The 18,791-nt window shown below is 33.2% G+C and overlaps 1 protein-coding gene across 1 annotated transcript in view; it reads right to left on the bottom strand.

Annotated features, from left to right (window-relative positions):
* LOC118192935 (uncharacterized) overlaps window positions 1-18,791 on the bottom strand; it is an 88,661-nt gene that overhangs the window by 68,834 nt on the left and 1,036 nt on the right. The window contains exon 2 of the mRNA XM_085821457.1: window positions 953-1,048. Coding sequence (XP_085677583.1) covers window positions 953-1,037 — 85 coding nt within the window. The 5' untranslated portion in view covers window positions 1,038-1,048. The remainder of the gene's footprint in view (window positions 1-952; window positions 1,049-18,791) is intronic.

Raw genomic sequence — 18,791 nt, 5'->3', positions numbered from 1 at the left:
TATGACTTAAGTCCACTATAATCAATCAATAATGTATGCAATCCAGCTCCAATGTAAAACTTCAAGTACAGCAATGTTACATCTATTCAATGTATTCATAGATGTAATAATATACTAAAAATGTAGCCTTTTTATAAGATCTTAAATTAATGCCTGAAAAGGCACTTGTGTTCCCCACAGAGGGAACAGTTCTCTAGAAAGGTTAATGCATGGGAGGTCTATACCATTTTTGTCAATGGCGAAGTCGTGGTGCCCCCCCCCGTACTTGTTCCTGTCTTACTGAGCTAAAATGATGAAATCCCCAAAGCAAAAACCACAATACTATCAAAGTGTTTGCGGAGAGGCACGTATTCTTGTGAGGTTAGTGTGTTAACCTTTTGACAGTCATCCAATGAGTTACCTACATTCTAGTTATGCATAGTAGTAGGCAAAAACTTGCAACACAAATTTGCGACTGACAGATATGCATGCTGAGGAAGAAATAATTGCTTAATCTTACAGCTATGGAAGGTTTAATAAATAGGCTTATTTTAAATCTTAATTTAATTGTGCTTATATGGTCAAAGGACACAATACGTCATCTCAATCTTCTTCCGTTTTTTACAGTTCTATGAATTAGCATGTAAAGTAATGTACAACTGGACACATAAAAACGAAGTGCATAGTTTCAGAATTATCACCATTACATGATTTTAACATAATTGAAAGGACTCTTACAAAATGATACAATTTGAATATTTTTGTTGATTACCTGGTTCTTTCATTAATTTTGTATTCTGAAAGTAGGTTATTGTATTTAAATGCTGTAAACCTTTAACTGTTTAACATACCTATTTTATTTATTCCTTTTTTACAAACAATACACTCAAAAATTAATATACATTGCTTTTGAAGATATCATTTACAATTTTTATTTTTGTCTTTTTAATTATCATATCACAAATATGCTAACCTGCTTCCTGTGCACGTTCCTCTTCCTCTCGCTCCCTGCGCTCTTCCTCCTCTCGCTCCCTGGCGAGCTGTCGGAGCTTTATCATGATATTGCTCCCTATAAATGAAAATTTATTCATCACCATTAACAACAAAAATTTTAACTAAATGTGTCATGAATATATAGTTGTAATTAAAACAAGATAATTACAAACTTCTTAATGTAAAAGCAGCAGTTATTTTGGGGGGAGGCGTTAGCCCAGAAGGGCTATTAATTTCATTTTGGCATTTTGTGTTGAAAACTGTTGAAAAAATGTTGGTTTACTTTTCAAACTGCTGCCACCAAATATTAAAGACTTATACTATATTAAAAAAATTATAAAGAATCTGCATAAATGGATGCATGTTTCTCGCATTGTGATAAAACGACGGTAACTAGAGCTATCAAATTTCGAATAACGGACGTTTCCATCTGTATATGGGCATCTGGAAGGCCAAATTTGGAATTTTTTTAATTATCCATTTCATATTTTGTAAATTGTACATGCTTAAAATGTAGGTAAATTGTTAATGCTATTTAGCCCAAAAAGGGTTATCAGTCTCGAAATGAGATTTTGTGGCGATTCACTATAAATGACGTATCGTGCTTCATATTGTTGCTACCAAATATTTTCACCCTGTCTCATTATTAAATATTGAAGAGTCTACATGTATGTATGCATATTCCTTGCATTGCCAAAAATATCGACGGTATTTACAGCCATCAAATTTTGAATAACCTAGTCCTCCACCCAAATGTGTACACCTGGAAGTCGGAATTTAGAATTTATTCAACTGTTTTTATTTCATATTTTATAAGCGTTTAATGAATTTTTAATTAACTATGTCAACAATTTGAATACGAACAGTGGAAACGCTGTTCAAATCAAAGCATTTTTATTTTTATCTGCAGACTGTTGTCAAAGTGGAGGACCTTTATCTTTCAATTTTAACTTCGAAACTCGGTTCAACGAAAGCAGTGTGTTGCTTCTGCCTCAAATAGAATACTTTTATCTTCCACTTGCTAGCATATTGCCATTCATTTAAGTCTAAAATACTTTCAAATTTCATCTAGACATTTATTGAGTAATAAAAAAGCAATTTAAAAACAATAAACACGGTTACGAATACATTTTTCTACTTTTTATGATACTGATTTATAGCAACATGCATTAAAATCATGAGATGTCTAATTAGAAATATTCATTAGAAGAAAATTAGAAATTTTATTATACATTTCTAACAAATTTTTGATTAAAAAAACTCAGGGATTTCAAAGCAAGTAATGGCAACACTGTATGGCAAAAAAAAATTATCTCCAGCATGTGAGACTGCATATCGGTAATTCTAAAGATATGCTCATTTTAAAATTATTTTGGGATATTGCTGTTGAACTCAAATTTATGGTTTAAGTGCAAAGAACATGATATTTAATAAATAAAGGTAACCACATTAAAAAAAAAGCCTCTTTGGGCATAATGTAAAATCTGAGTGTACACTAATAATGCTTTATTAGTGTACACTCAGATAATGCTTTATTCACCCAAAATATTTCTCAAAAATAAGCCCCAGCATAATTTTACATGATTCTCAAACTAAAAGCCAGGGCTTGATGAAATTTTAAAGGCAGTCAATGGAAGGAAAGTCAGCTGGCTCCGGTGCTTCTTAGTTTTGGGAATAAATCCTAATTCTAGCCAAAGCGCACCGGAGCTCTAAATAAGAAGGCTTTGGCACTTCTTTAATGTAACGGAACAGCAATTTCAGTAGAAATTAGATCTTGAAAACTTACAGAAATAAAATTATATTAAAAATCGATTCTAACTTCTGAATGCATAATTCTCTTTTCTTGGGAAATGAGCTCTTGGATGGAGGTCGAGATTTTTAAGGAAAGAGAAGCCCCCCATCTACATGTTAAGGGGTTATTCTCCAGAAAGTACAATTAATTTATGAGAGCAGGTAAATTTTTCGTTCCTACGCTAGTGTCTTCCTGCAGAAAAGAGCACATGCAGACTTTTGGAATCATGTAATGAAATGATGAAAATTTTCACTTGTTACTTTTTTTTTTTTTTTCCCAACTAACCTTCGGATTCAGTGAAAGTTTGTTCTCCTGTCATATTCTGCTTGACAGCTAGAATTATATTCAGAGGAAATCATAGTCAGAAAATGTTGGACACTTCTCTTTTTTTTAATACCTACAGGTCATCCATTAAAATTTTCTCCATATTCTATTGCTGGTTATAACATTCTCTATACTTTCATTGGTGACGCTTTAACCTTTTTAACACTTTTTATTAGTGTGCTGGAACAAGATGGTCTTCATTTCTATTAACCTTTGCAGTAGTACATTATATTCAGAGCTTAAATTAAACTGGAGACCAGTACAGCTAATTCTTATTTTTTGTGCAAAATTGTAATTCCAGCCGAAGCCCCCAAATAAGTCAAGGTCCAGTACTTTATTTTAATATTTAATTATTCACCATTTATTTAATAACTTATTATGTTTTATGTCTTTATATTTTATTAAATTTTAATATTAATATTTATTTACTCTAATCATTAATTATTCAATTTTAGTAATTAATTATTAATTACTTTCTACCCATTTTATTTATTTACTTGATTTTGTTTTTTCCTGACAGTCTTCCATAGGGCTCCGGTACTTCTAATTTTAGAAATTAAGCCTTGAGGAAAGTTAAAGGTCAAAGGAAGCCGATAGACAAATATGCATCGCATTGGCAACACACCAGCATAATTAAGGTCCTACTAAATACCGAAAATTATTGATAAAATTCCTAACTGTTTCTTGATATAAAGCTATATTGTTTAGTAAGAAAGAAATCATAAAATAAGAGGAAAAATATACAAACATTATTTAACACTAGAACGGAGGTAGGGGTCATTTTGACCCCTGAACACTTTTGACCATTGATTACGTTTGCTTTATTGGAAGAAATCATTTGGAATTTTTTTACTTTTCCTAAATAGATAACAAATATTTGTAAAACAAATTTCAGCATTCTAGGTTTGTTAGTTTTTGAAATAATGGCACGTATTCCTAGAACGGCGGACAGGAGTCATTTTGACCCCTTTACTTTTATCCCTCTTTCTGCTGGAGGCATTGTCAAATAACCTGTGAAAAACATTCACTGATAAGGATTTTTCAATTGCATTCATACTATCTCCCAGAGGGATAAAAACCTGGGTGGTCTCACTACTTTCTAATGTCTACATAAGTTGTTGTTCCTTTATTTGCAATTATCTATTTGTTAAGAAAATACTGCAAGGAAGGTAGATGCAGTCTTTTTCATGCTTACTTTTTTTTTCCCCAGAAATAGTTTATTTTATAGATGTATTTTACTTACTGCAGATGATAACAGTTAGGACAGATGTTTTCTTGGTAATCCCAAATCAGTATTTCAGTACATATGAATTCTGTCAAGTTCATTATCACCTTTCCCCTTTCCTTTACGCTGTGAGAATCATATGCTAAAATATATTCCCTATCGTTTTCTGATAGTCTGATATTTTTCTACTTTTTCAACTTTTACAAAATATTTTTAATAAGCGGAAAAGAGGTCTTAAGGATGAAGAAATTAAAAAATTGTTGCAGGAGCTATCTGAAAATGAGTCTGACAGAGGTGAAATTGATAATTTTTCTGTAGAAACTGAAGATGAATTCCAGACACAAACTATTAGTGAAGCCGAGGACAGTGAAGTAAACGAAGAAGAACTCAGCAGAAATAAACAAGCAAAAACGGATCACGGTATTTGCAAAACTGTTTTTACAGCTCCTGATAGCACTATATGGAATGATATAATTCCCAAAATACAGTCTTTGGCCGTGTTTCTACATATAATGTTCTAAAAGAAATAGCAAGACTAACATCTTTTGCAAAGAGTCGTGTTTCTGAGGACAAATTTCAAGCTTTTTATTGATGATGATATCTTGCTGCATAGGAAGAAATGTACAGAATCCGAAGCTCATCGGCAACTTGGAAATAAAGATTGGAAGTTATCTCCGGCTGAGTAAGATGCTTTTGTAACTATATTGTATGTTCGAGGAGTAATAGGAGCAAAGGGCTTAGATTTATATTCCTTAGGGTCCGAAGCGTGGGGAATGCCATTTTGCAAAGAAACTATATCAAGAGGTAGATTCAAAGAAATAAACTGATTTTTAAGGTTCGATGAAAAGACAACAAGATCTGCTCGATTACAGACTGATAAATTTGCTTTTGCATCAGACATGTGGAACAAATTTATTGAAAACTGCAAAACGTGCTACCGAGCAGGACAAATATTACAGTTGATGAACAATTATTCCCATCTATAGCTAGGTGTAGATTTACACAAAATATGCCTAATAAACCATACAAATTTGGAATAAAATTTTGGTTACCTGTCGATGTTAATACTAAATACCTCTTGAATGGATTTCCTTATCTAGGAAAAAATTAAACAGCAAATCCTCAATTACGTTTGTCTGAAAATGTTGTCATAAAATTAATGTCACATCTAAACAAAGGGAGGAATATTACCACGGATAATTATTTCACTAGCATTAAATTAGCAGAAATGCTAAAATAAAAAAATACAACTATGGTCTGCACAATGAAAAAGAATAGAAGAGAAATTCCTATATCTTTGAAAATATGTGTAGTAATCTTTATTCATCGACAATAGTGTAACATGATAATATCACATTTATCATCTATGAAGGCAAAAGAAACAAAAGCGTTTTTCTACTGAACTCATTACATTCTACTGTAAAAACTGAAGACAGTCTCAAGAAGTTGCCCGATTCAATAGCATTTCACAACGCAACCAAGTATTGTGTGGATATTCATGATCAGATATACCGAAAATATTCAGTTAATTTGGCTTTTAGACGATGGCCTGTACATAACATTTCAATATTTTGGATCATGCAGCTTTGAACACCTGGATAATTTATAAAAGTGTAACAGGAAACACCATTAAATGGAGAAATTTTCTACTGAAATTAGGAGTAAAGTTAAGAGTGGTACATATGGCTTCAAAACTCCCAAAGATGCTTCTTGAGTCTTCAGAAGAAACACATAAAAAGAAAATAGATATAAAGAGAAAAAAGTGTCAAGTACAGACATGCAATGGAAACAAATCTCAAGAATATTGTGCATCTTGTTCCAAAGTTGTGTGTGGAAAATGCACTGGAAAAATTGTTAAAAATTATTTTTGTATCAACTGCATTAATTTTTAATACGTATGTGTAATCTCTAATATTTTAAATATTAAATAAAATTGAAATGAAATGATTTAATATTCCATTCAGCTGCATTTATAATGATATAACTGAAACATCAGAGAACATTTCTCATTTCTGCATTTACAGAGTGAATCATCCTCTGAGTAAGTACATAAAAAATATTATTATATAAATTGTGTTTTATTTTAGAAAACCTTAGTTTTAACTTGTGAAATCATTTATTTGAAATCAATTCTTATATCAAATTACTGAGTTATTTGAGTAATTGTAATATGATCCAATTGATCGCCATATACTCAATACATTTACAGTATTTTAAAAAGTCAATAAATTACCTTGTGATATTAAATATAAATTATGAAATACATATAAAGGACGTATTTGTGCCAATGTATGACATTTAAAATTGTTTTACCATTGTTATTTTAGTACTTTCATCAAAGGGTCAAAATGACCCCTTACCACCGTTCCAGTAGGTAAGATTTTCCTGCCATTCTAGTGTTAATATATGTTACAGATCAATTATATTTAAATGTATTCATCTCTATACAATAACTGCAATATACAATGGAAGACTTAAGCCTCTCATTTACTATAGAAAACATGTTGAATATTTTAGAACGATAAAATTTAGAAAAATCAAATATTTGAAAAAGTTGCATCAGTAGATTAAACCACAGCCATCACATTAAGCAATATCGAACTTTATGTGCAGTAAGAATCTGCGTTTTGGGAAATTTCTTTATGTTTATAAAATTAAAAATAACAACACAAAAATAATAAAAGCATAAATCTAATAACTTTTTTTTAAGCTTCTGTTCCTATAAATCTAATTATCTTAGTCATTTACATGCAATTGTTTGTATTATGATTATTGTGCAAAATGTTCAATGAAAAAAATCTTTCTTCTAAAAAGGACTGAGGCAACAAATGGATTGGCAATACTTGCTGTAAGCTCAGGGGCAGAGGAGCTCGTGCCCACGGCCAATTTGCAAAGAAACTGCATCCACCTTATTGGAAGTTGGTTGCACTAGGTTCCAGTGGCCTTACGAAGGTCAATTTAAACTATGAAGAATGCAATCTTCACCAGGATTTTGAGATGTCCAGGTGAAGATCCTTATCTTAACAGTTGTCAACTTGCACAGAGGTGCCAGCATCATTACGAAATCGCTGGGATGCTAAGGCATAAAAATACACCTCTTCTATGATAGAGTAAAGAATCAGATGCAGCAAACATGAAACTGTAATGAGTTAATAAGGAATGTTAAGTTTTAATATACATTGACCATTATTTTATTTTTTGGGGTATAATTAAATTTCTTTATTCCGGAAATTTGATTTCTGTTGCATGAATCTTTTAATTACGATTCATGTTTCAAGCTCGAGCTGCAAGCAACTTAAATCTGCAAGTGATAACATGCACCTTGGAATAATGGGCTGGAAGCTGCTGTCTTACGACAACCCCCTGGTTTATTTCAAATGCATGGAATCTTAGTTCATACTTTTGGTAGCAGTTCAAAACTCACTAGTCCATGGTATCAGGTCCAGAAGGTCAGCCTTTGTGGGAATCGAGAGAATTTACTGCATAAAATGCAAATAAAAAAAATCATCGTTTCAATCTTTATTACTTTTCTGCAAGGCGTAACAGTATGGCTCACAAATATGTTGAGGAAGTCTTTGATTTAACCTAGGCATGAGATGATGAGGAGGAAGAAGCGAACACTGTATGCATGGTTTATATATGGTTTCAGAAGGGTAACACTCTGTTCCATCATGAGAGAACTCTCCAACAATGCCATATGCCTGAAACTGGTCAAGGACGAAGATTAGCTAGTGGCAGTAACCATATCTCAGCCTACAGCCTGTGACTCATCCCTGCCCACAGACCTAACAGTGCGAAGGAATGGTTTGTTTCATGCAATTTGTAAAAGCCAGGACACGAGAGGAAATGAATGCACCATTCCCCTGAAGAACTCAGCGGAGCACGCAAACAGATCTATCATATCTGCTTTGGAGTTGGAGTGGCAGTCCTCCATGGCCATACCTATGAAAGGCTTTCAATACCAAAGAGGTCTGCGGCTAAAGAGTTAATCGAACTGTTCATGTCACTTTCCATCACAAAAGCTCCGAGTCGATATTATACTCCACGTTTCAGCACTGATCAGAACACCCAAAGACGGGAGGTGGCCATCTCCCAGGGTGGAGGTTGCCAGATGATGAGAAGCCACATTTTAGAGCACTTCAGATTTCTGCAGTGAGTGGCGGCAAAAATGGACTTTTTATCATGGGCCATATCAATGGAGTTCCTTCCAAAATGGTGATAGATACAGGAGCAAATGTTACCATCATTCGGAAATATTTAGTTCAATAATTTAAAAATGAACTCATTTGGACACCATTCTGTATTTTTGGATACATCCTGATCCTCATTTAGAAGCTTTCCTATTATGTGGCATCTGGTGATAAAATACACATAGATGGGAAGTTAAATGTAAACATCATGTGCTGCCTACTATCACATTATACTCAGACTGGAGTTTCTAAGGAAATACAATTTTTCCTTTCTCTTTAAAAATAACAAATTGCATTCAGCCTTTGAGGACATAACTATCCATCATCAGAAGAAATCATCCTGCTTTATTCGGTCACAAGAAAAATTACAACATCAGCATTGGCTAATTGAGACCCATAAAGTGACATAAAGTCAGGAAAATCCACCTAGAAAATGGCAAAATTAAACCCATAATTGACTTAAATGGAGTCTTCAAACACAAAATCTACCTGAAAGAAAACTGCGATCTACAGTCCTAGAACAAAACAATATTGAGACTCATTCCATAGTCAAAACAGTGTCTTGTACCAGAAATACAAATCAGATGATGGAAAGGCTTTCCCATGGCAGCTGATACACCAAGATCAGTGAATGTCCTTAAAGAACTGAATAACAGTCCTACAGGAGGTCACTTCGGAATAATGAAGACCTTGAAGAGAGTTCATGAGCACTTCTGCTGAAGTAATGCAAAGGATCACATGCAAATGTGATTCCAATCTTGTGACATCTGAGTGAATCAGAACAGAAGAAACATAGTCGAGGCAAGCTGCACTGTTACAATGTAGTTGTTGAGATACAAGTACATCCTTGAATATATCACCTTTGGCATTTCGGGACCTCTGCCACAAACTTCTGATACCAACAAAGACATCCTCGTTGCCATTGATTACTTCATTAAGTGGACTGAAGCATACCCTATTCCTGATCAAGAGACTGTCGCAGTAGCAGAGGTAATGATACAATACTGGATTTCCAGGTTCGGAGTGCCTCTTCAATTACATTTCAATCAAGAAAGAAATTTTGCTTCGGCCGTAATTAAAGAACTCTGCAAGCTACTTAGTATTGGCAAAATTCAAACTACACCTTTACATCCCCAGTCAGACGGCACGATAGAGAAATTTAATTGAACCATGCTTAATAACCTCTGGTTTGGTGGTTTCAAAAAACCAACAGGACTGGGACAATAAATTATCTGTTTTTACTTATCGCATTACTATGGGAATGCGTCATCTAGTGGATGTAAAGCCAAGCCATAGGAGAAAGGACTTTTGGATCCCGAGTGCTAAGACAGAGTGAACTGCGCAATTATTTGGATGTTGGTAAGAGAGGGACAACAATGACGGTATTTAAAGACGTGTATATAAAAAGGATGTTATTCGCTATTCACCTGTAAATAACATTCATCTATTTCCTGCCACATATGTAATCACCTTGTAGTTTGTAGCAGCTTATTTATGTTTCCATTAAATATTCGAGTTAATCATAAGTCGGATTAGTCATCTCAAGCCCCTAGACAGCCACCTAGGAATTAAGTTCACGTTCATCATATTTCTGGATAGAACAAAGCTTCCTACAATAATGGGGGCTCAGCTGGGATGAGCCAAGGAAGAATCATAGGAAGAATTATGACGAATATTACAAAAGAAAAGAAGTAATTTTTTTCGATTATTTTCACATTGTTACTTCTAAGAATAGTGTTATACTGTATTTTGAATCAAGATGGCAACTTTAAATTCGATACCTAGAATTTCTAATTCTTTAAGAACTGGGCCTACAAAATCCATTAAACTCTTACATCAAATTGTGATTGGAACTTTAGGTAATTGAAAAAATAGAGTGAGATTGCGTAACTCTTGTGGTTTTCCATCTGATTTTAATATTGAAGAAACAAAACAAAAATTACTTAAAACTCTTACTCCATATGATTTTATTTCTGTGTGTAAATTGTTACATATTAATTATGAGTCAAGCCCTGATAAAAACTGTGATTTAATATTGAATAGTCTCTGTGATTTTAAGCTTCTAAAATCCATTAAACGTTCGAGTTAATCGTAAGTTGGATTAGTCATTTCAAGCCCGTAGACAGCCACCTAGGAAGTTCACATTCATCATATTTCTGGATAGAACAAAGCTTCCTACATTACTGTCCAAGAGCTTATCAGCTATTCCGCATCTCAGATGCTCTTTGGTTATGACCTTCATCTGCCTTGCAATGTCTTGTTTGGTCACCCTCAGGATGTGCCTTCAATCACCCGAGGAGTACATCCAAGATCTTAAGGCACAGTTTGAAGTGATGCACAATTTTGGGCACTAGTCAAGAACAAGTCAACTTGGTGACAAAGAAGATGAAGACCGATGCGACACCAGAGCTACAGGACATCCATTCAATGAAGGAGACATGGTGTGGTTGTGGAATCCCGATTCAACGGAAAGAACTCAGTCCTAAGCTAGTCACCTTGGGATGGACCTTACGCAGTCCTAAACAGGCTGAACAACGTCATGGTTCAGATCTGTAAGGTTATCGATCTCTAAGCCTAAAGTTGTTCATTGCGACAGGTTAGCACCTTGCTATAGCCATAGTACATGGTGTATATAATGTAAATAGTACAAGACCATGGTTCTTTTTTTTTTGTTTCGAAATTTGTAAATTTTTGCACTCATTTATTGATTTAGTATTTGATTTGTTTTACATTACTTATTGCATTTATTGTTTATGTTGTTTGTTACTGTATTGTAATGCGTATTAGTGCACCGATGCTTTAGTTATAAGCATGGCTTCCTGTTCAGGGATTGTACTGCCTGGGACGTGCAGTCCTTGGGAAGGGGGCAGTGTTACAAATTTTGTATTTAGATAGCTAATGTTAGTAGAATTATAATTGTTTTACTTTCCTATGCAATGCAGCACGTGATAAATGCAACATGTGAGAAAGCTATTGCCAGAAAAGTAAAAATACAGGACCATGTGCATTCAACATTGAGTAAACGTTTATCTCAGTAATTTATGTTTAATTTGAATAAATGTAATTGACTACTTTGCTAGCTGCAACTGTAATTCCTCTTAATGGTTTCTAGAAATCTCAAGAAGCAAAGAAATTAATTGAAACTTCTCGTAACCAATTAAAATGCTAAAAAATGCCAGAGACAGAACATCTCAGTTCAACTGTTTAGTTAGCTGTTCAGCGTGAGATTGGATTAAGTTTCTTTTTGCATTGCATTGTATTGTAACATTTTTAATAGTTAAGTACATACAGTCAAAACTCATTAATTCAGACACCCATAATCCGGACCTCAAAGCTACAAACTTTCTGTGCATGTGTCGTGTTGACTCATGCGCGTAAGACCTTTACAGCTGTGAATATGCGTGTGCGCATGCCCAAAATGCGTTTACGCATGCGCGTTTAATGTATAACGGACGGTATAAGCTAAGCTAAAATTATCTAATTCAGTTAATGTTGCAGATTGCGTTGTTCCTTAATCTTCGAATTGGATCCGGCTTATTATTTTTTGCAGACTGTTACAGCAATTTTATAAAAGTAAGCTTGAACTTTCGATTATGTCAAAAAGATTTTTCGATATATATTTACTAATATGTAAAGGATCTACAAAGCGAAAGTGTGTTTCGAAGTCCATTAAACAAAAAGTGGAATTGCTGCAAAGAATGGATAAAGGCATATCCTTTGTTTATCTAACCATTCCGAAATCTGTTTATCAATTTCACACTGCTCTGCCGTGGCGTTCCCCCGTGGCGGCGCGCAATGAATTGGATGTCGATCTGTCAGCACTATCCTTATCTTCAGGGCAGATGTTTTTATTTTATTTGGCTTATAATTCCTTACTAAATGTAGTATTTCATCTCGATGAACTCCGTCTTTGATATGATTTAAATCAAATTTCTCATCATTATAATTCGCTTCCGATAGCGAAGAAAGTAAAGTAAACAAATAAATATTAAGCTTTTTTTTTGTAAATTTTGATACCCATTAGATCATAATTGTTCTTTATTTCATAAATTATGGTTTCATATTTTTAATTTTATAATTTCTGCATGCCATCTTACCAGATTTAAACTGATGATCTATAATCCGGAAAAATCAATAATCCGGAATCACCGAAATCCCGACGAGTCCGGATTAATGACTTTTGACTGTATAACCAAGGATGTGGAGTCATGGAGTCGGGCAGATTTTGGGGTAAAAGGAGTCGGAACTGTTGTCACTAGAATCAGGTCTACTACAACTCCAGTTTTCGTTGGACAGTTTGAATTTGAAATAAAATGAATTGAAAAAAATTAATGACAAGCTGAGTTATTTTTATTTATGGACTGTATATATTAATAAATGGTTATTTTCTATTTTATTGAACTATTAATAAATAAATATAAGGGAGGAGGATGGATGTGATATTTGAATTTAATGATTAAACTGGTCCATTTAATTACAAATCTCACTGGTAAATTTAGGTAAGCAGCAATAGCAGCAACAACTCCTAAAATTGATGCCATTCTTAGGAAGTTAAAAGGCAAAGAAAGTCATCTATGAACTTTCATTAAGAATGAAATCATTCTCAGAACAATTGGAGAATTTGAATCAGGACAGTCAAACTGCAAAAGTAGCAATTGAGTCTCTATCATCCTTTCCATTGATAAATTAGATTTTGAGAAATATTTTTGGATAATACTTAAAAGGCTAAGCAAAGCGAATGAAAATAAAAAAACAAGAGCTTAAATAAAATAGAAAAATGAAAAAATACAAACAAGATTTCTACATGGCCTTTGAAGAAATACAGAAATACTTGCAAGACACCTCTTTTAGAACTTATAAAAATCTATTCTGAATAGTTAAAAGAAGTAGGCCTAACAGTAATAGCTCTTCCTCCTACTCAAGTTAGTCTGGAAAGTTCTCAGCTCTGAAGTTTATCAAATCTGATCTATGGCCCTCTAACAAAGAAAATCTTGCCGAAGTTGTACATTTTCTTAGAAATAACTAATGCCAGTTTTTCCATTTCATAATAAATGCTAATTAATATATATAATTTGCTATGCCATCAATTTTTTTCCTGTAGCATCTATTACTTCTTTTATATTAAAAAAATAAGCTGTAACCCATGTTAGATGTTTACATATATATATGAGGGAATGAGAGTCATTAAAATTCCAGGAGTCAGAGTCAGTCATTTTCCCTACCGACTCCACAGCCCTGAGTATAACCACTGATTATTACTGCGTGATACTGTGAACACTTGTACGAATATCTCTGAAGAAAATTTCAGCAATCTATTACATTTCATTTGATAAGAATAAATTTTATTAACCTTTTATCGGACTTATTCATTCAATCTATTATGGTTTGTTTTGGTTTTTGTTTACTTAACTACGGCAAAGCACACTAAGGCTATCTGCCCAAGGGAAGGTATGCCTCCGTGGAGGACTTTCTAAGGGAAACTGGCTCGTATACACGTTACACATGGGGAAAACCAGTAAAGCGCCCATGCAGCCAGCCCATTCGCGGGATTCGAACCTCAGACCGAACTACCAGTATTCAGTGACTTTTAACGCTCGGCCGTTGGTGAACTCTCAATCTATTACAGAGTTCGTACACATTTCTGCACACGAAAATTAAGTACTTTTAAGGACCATTAATGAAAAAAATTAAGGACCCATGAGCAAATGCAAACTGAATAAATTCAATTAAAAATATTATCGATGCCTGCATTTCACATTTGTAATAACATCCTAAAAATAAAATAGATCCCTAAGTAGTGTGCATTATTACTAAACATGAATTAACATAATTATTAATAAGTTTGAAAATAAGATAAACTTTAAGCAGCTGATCAAGTAGCATTAAATATTTTACACTTATTGGACATATTTGAAAGAAGTGACATTTACGTTTACTAACAATAAGCTTTATGTTGATTTTTTTTAATGTCCCATTATGTTACATACTTGGTCAGTCTAGAGATTTAGTAAATAAGCAGGTAGAATTTTATGTCAAACTCCATAGTTTAAAATAAGAAGTAAGATCATAATCAGCATGATTCATAACAAAAGACTAAATGTTGACACTGCTGCTGCTTGTCTAGAGAGAGACCTGCTGATTAGAACAAACATTAAAAGCCTGATGAAGGCGAGGTTGGCAAGTGTTGAAAGTTAGTCAGGCTCTGTTTGATGCAGTTAGTGTCGTAGCTTCATGTACAGTTCCAGGGGTTGTAACCCAGTTAATATACTTTAAGGTTCCAATAAACCATTAAAGCACCAGATGTGATATGTTGTTTTGTATTATTTTAAGTCTCAGTAGATGCATTAGAATATGCTTTACTTGAATTTTTACATTTTTGTATTTTATCTTGTGACCACAGTGAGTATTAATGAAAGGCAATAATATGTAGAGATAATTTTTAAGGATAAGCAGTTAGTTATAAATAATTAAATTAGGTAGTTTGATATCCTTAGTCATTATGGATTTACATGACTACTATTAAATTTTATTTTTGAACAAAATTTATTAAAAAAGCCCTACTAAAATCAAAATTTAATAAAATTTCATAGTTTAAAATACACATAATTTATAGCATTGATTCTTAAACGATATTAGGATTATTACACATTAAAAGCTACAAAACATCTATGTTTTGTAACAAAAACACTCAACAAAATATTTATCCATCGTTTTAATTTAAAGCCTTCCCAAATATTTTGGCTAGATTATATCGATTTCCTTCTCTTTAAGCATCTTTTCTAACAATTAGAGATTTGTCTTAATATGCAAACCACTGCCCTTGCTAGTTTCTGCATGCTTTACCTCCTAACTTGTCAACCTCTCCATAATGTACCTACGAGGGTTTACTTTATCTGCTAAAAGTTAAATAGTCCAAAACCTCCGGCAGACGTGAAGCATATTATCGCTTTGTCTGAAAGCAACTACAATATCAGACAACGGTTTAAATAAGAGGCTTATTTAAAAAGAACTTGGAACATAAAGGCACGTTCTGATGCTAACAAAATCAAGTACAGCTCATAATGACATAATTAAACAAGAACAGTCAAATTCAAACTAATAATGTGGAGTAGTGGTCAAAGACTATACAATTTAATTTAATCTGGTTCAGTAACTCTATCATATAAGGAAACAGAAACAGGAAAATATAGTAAAAGCTGAGATCATAAACAATTGGGTAATTTAAATAATAATAATAACTGCACATATCTTTAAAGAATAATTTTCTTTATGTATACCGTTTCTTTCTTCAACATGTTTCCTTTTCATTTTAGAATTTGGGATTTAATTAAGGATTTCTGTTATTCTAAAAAACACTAAATGCATTTAGAATGTATAGAAAAAGTGGCTAGTTTTATTTCTTTAGTAATATGAACATTTAGAAGAAATATAAAATATATACGGTAAAGGCCGATTACAGAGCCGATGTTGCAGAATTTTTAGAATTTAGTGGCACACCAAACAACAAAATCTAGACATGGCAGAACTTTTAGAATTTAGAGGAGGCATTGGAAGCAGAATTTAGAAAGACACTAGGCAGCAGAATTTAGGATCCACAGAGATTGCATCAGGTGGGAAAATGCCTAATGCCAGCTATATGTATGATGCATTAGGACATATTAGATGAATCTTTTAAATTGTAAGTTTTCAATTTCTTTATAAAAAAATCCGTTTTTATAATCCCTGCACATGTGCTAAGATTAGAAGCACTTTTAATATTTTCCATGCTTGAGTCTAGTGAAAAGTAGAGAAAATAAAGGGAAGATAAACATGTTAAAAAAAAAAAGATTCTAGTATCAGAAGTAAAACATTCAAATATTATGTTTTCATTGTTCTTCCAGATGTTCTCCAAAAAGTAAGAAATTAATTGAAAACTTTCTGTAAAATGCATCCATTATGTGTTGATACCATGGAGACATTTCAAATTTTGTCACATATTTCTCAAATCTTCTAGAATCGTGGGCCTATAAATCTTGCTTTCTTCTAAACCTTCCAAGCTGCTATGTCTAAAATCCTAAAGAAAAATTACTCCTACGAATTCTATAACAGCAACATTCCAGAAATATTTTCAGAAAAAAAAATCAGAGGGGGAAAATGTAAAATTAATTTCAGAGAAAACTGATGCATATGTGACAATAAAATGGGATAACTCTTACCATAAAAAAATTAAAAAGAAAATATTTTTAATTAATTACATAGCTATTTTGCTTTTGCTAAGAAATGTTTTGTAAACTGTGCTTTATAACATTATACCTTGTTTATTTGGTACTACAGTCAAAAGTCTTTAATCCGGACTCGTCGGGACTTCGGCTATTCCGGATTATCGATTTTTCCGGATTATAGATCATCAGTTTAAATCTGGTAAGATGGCATGCAGAAATTTTAAAATTAAAAATATGAAACCATAATTTATAAAATAATGAGCAATTATGATCTAAAGGGTATCAAAATTTACCAAAAAAGAAGCCTAATATTTATTTGTTTACTTTATTAAACATTTCTTTCAACGCGCGGATGCGTAAAGCATACCTTACACATAGCCGAAATTAGAAAATTGCAACCAGAAAACTATTTGATTTGTATTCGTGATATTTATAATGACGTGGAATTTGATTTAAATCATATCAAAGACGGAGTACATCGAAATTAAATACTACATTTAGTAAGGAATTATAAGCCGAATAAAATAAAAACATCTGCCCTGAAGATAACGATAGTGTTGACAGATCAACTTCCAGTTCATTGCGCGTTGCGACGTCCCCCCCCCGCGCAGAGCAGCGTGAAATTGATATACAGATTTCGTGAAATTGATATACAGATTTCGGAACGGTTAGATAAACAAAGGATATGCTTTTATCCATTTTTTGTTTGATGGACATCGAAACATACTTTCGTTTTCTAGATCCTTTGGGAGCTCCAGCATCGGAAATTCTATTTGGCATAATCGAAAGTTCAAGCTTACTTTTAGAAAATTGCTCTTACAGTCTGCAAAAAATAATAAGCCGGATCCAATTCGAAGATTAAGGAACAACGCAATTATCAACATTAACTGAAATAGATAATTAGATCATTTTAGCTTATACCGTCCGTTATACATTAAATGCGCACGCGAAAACGTATTCTGCACTTGCGCAGTCATAAATGTCTTGCGCGCATGACTAAAATGCATATGCGCATGCGTCAATGCGGCGCATGCGCAGAAAGATTTTAGCTTTGAGGTCCGGATTATAGATCATTCCGGATTACGGGTGTCCAAATTAACGACTTTTGACTGTATTCGGTTTCGAGGGCCGTAAAAAATCGCCAAAGTATTGTTGATGCCAATGCTGCCAAAAATAATTGCAACAACCCTAATAATTGCGGCAAGAAAGGAAGTATAATAGTAAATAACTATTTAAGATTGATATTTTAATTTAGATAAAGGTTAATTTCATATAATACCTTTTTATTATTATAATTTATATGAAAAAGGCTAAACATGACTGAATGGAAGCATAAGAGTATATAACTATTTCAGATCATTCTTATAATTTATATAAAAATTGCTAAACATAACTGAATGGATGCCTGCATCGCTATTTCGCTACCGACTTATCGCTAAAGCATAATTTCATCTCGTTGGTTGTTCAAACGTAATTTTCTATAATGAATGATGCATTTTCTTTGAAAATATTCTTAGTAAAGTGCAGAATCGCTCACTTATTTGTTTGCCGCTTTTTACAAGGTAAAAACAATTGAATTTTTGTCAATTTTCTTTTACTGAAAATAGGTCGATGTGTACACAGATAAAGTCAAGGGTGTGCGCAGTGCCATTTTTGTGCAATTCTAGGATTTTTTTTTAAAGTGAAAATGGGTCGATGTGTACATGGATACCGAATATGTGCAATTCTTAAAAACGCGTCAAGCAGTGCAGTGATTCTGCATTTTACCCAAAATTCTATTGCCGAGTTTTCGTCATGGTCAATTCCCAAATTGTTAATCCATAGTATATCAAAAAAAGGATTTAAAATCAAAAAAGGATTTAAAAATTAATCTAGTATTTCAATGGCGTGTTAAGAAATATAGAACTATATAAACTTACGCAATCTGAAATCAGCGCATACGCTAGATTTGGCGCGCTGTTAAATGGGCGCGTTTGCTAGATTTGGTGCTTTTGCGCGTACATTTTCGCTGCAATTTTTTTACGGCCCTCAAAACCGAATAGTACCGTTTATTTTTTCAGATTCAAGATATTGTATAAATGGCCAAA

The sequence above is a fragment of the Stegodyphus dumicola genome, chromosome 7 (assembly GCF_044657685.1).
Source record: "Stegodyphus dumicola isolate Sdum_Otavi_A_Nest chromosome 7, ASM4465768v1".
NCBI lineage: Eukaryota > Metazoa > Arthropoda > Arachnida > Araneae > Eresidae > Stegodyphus > Stegodyphus dumicola.
This window is presented reverse-complemented; position numbering and strand designations above follow the sequence as displayed.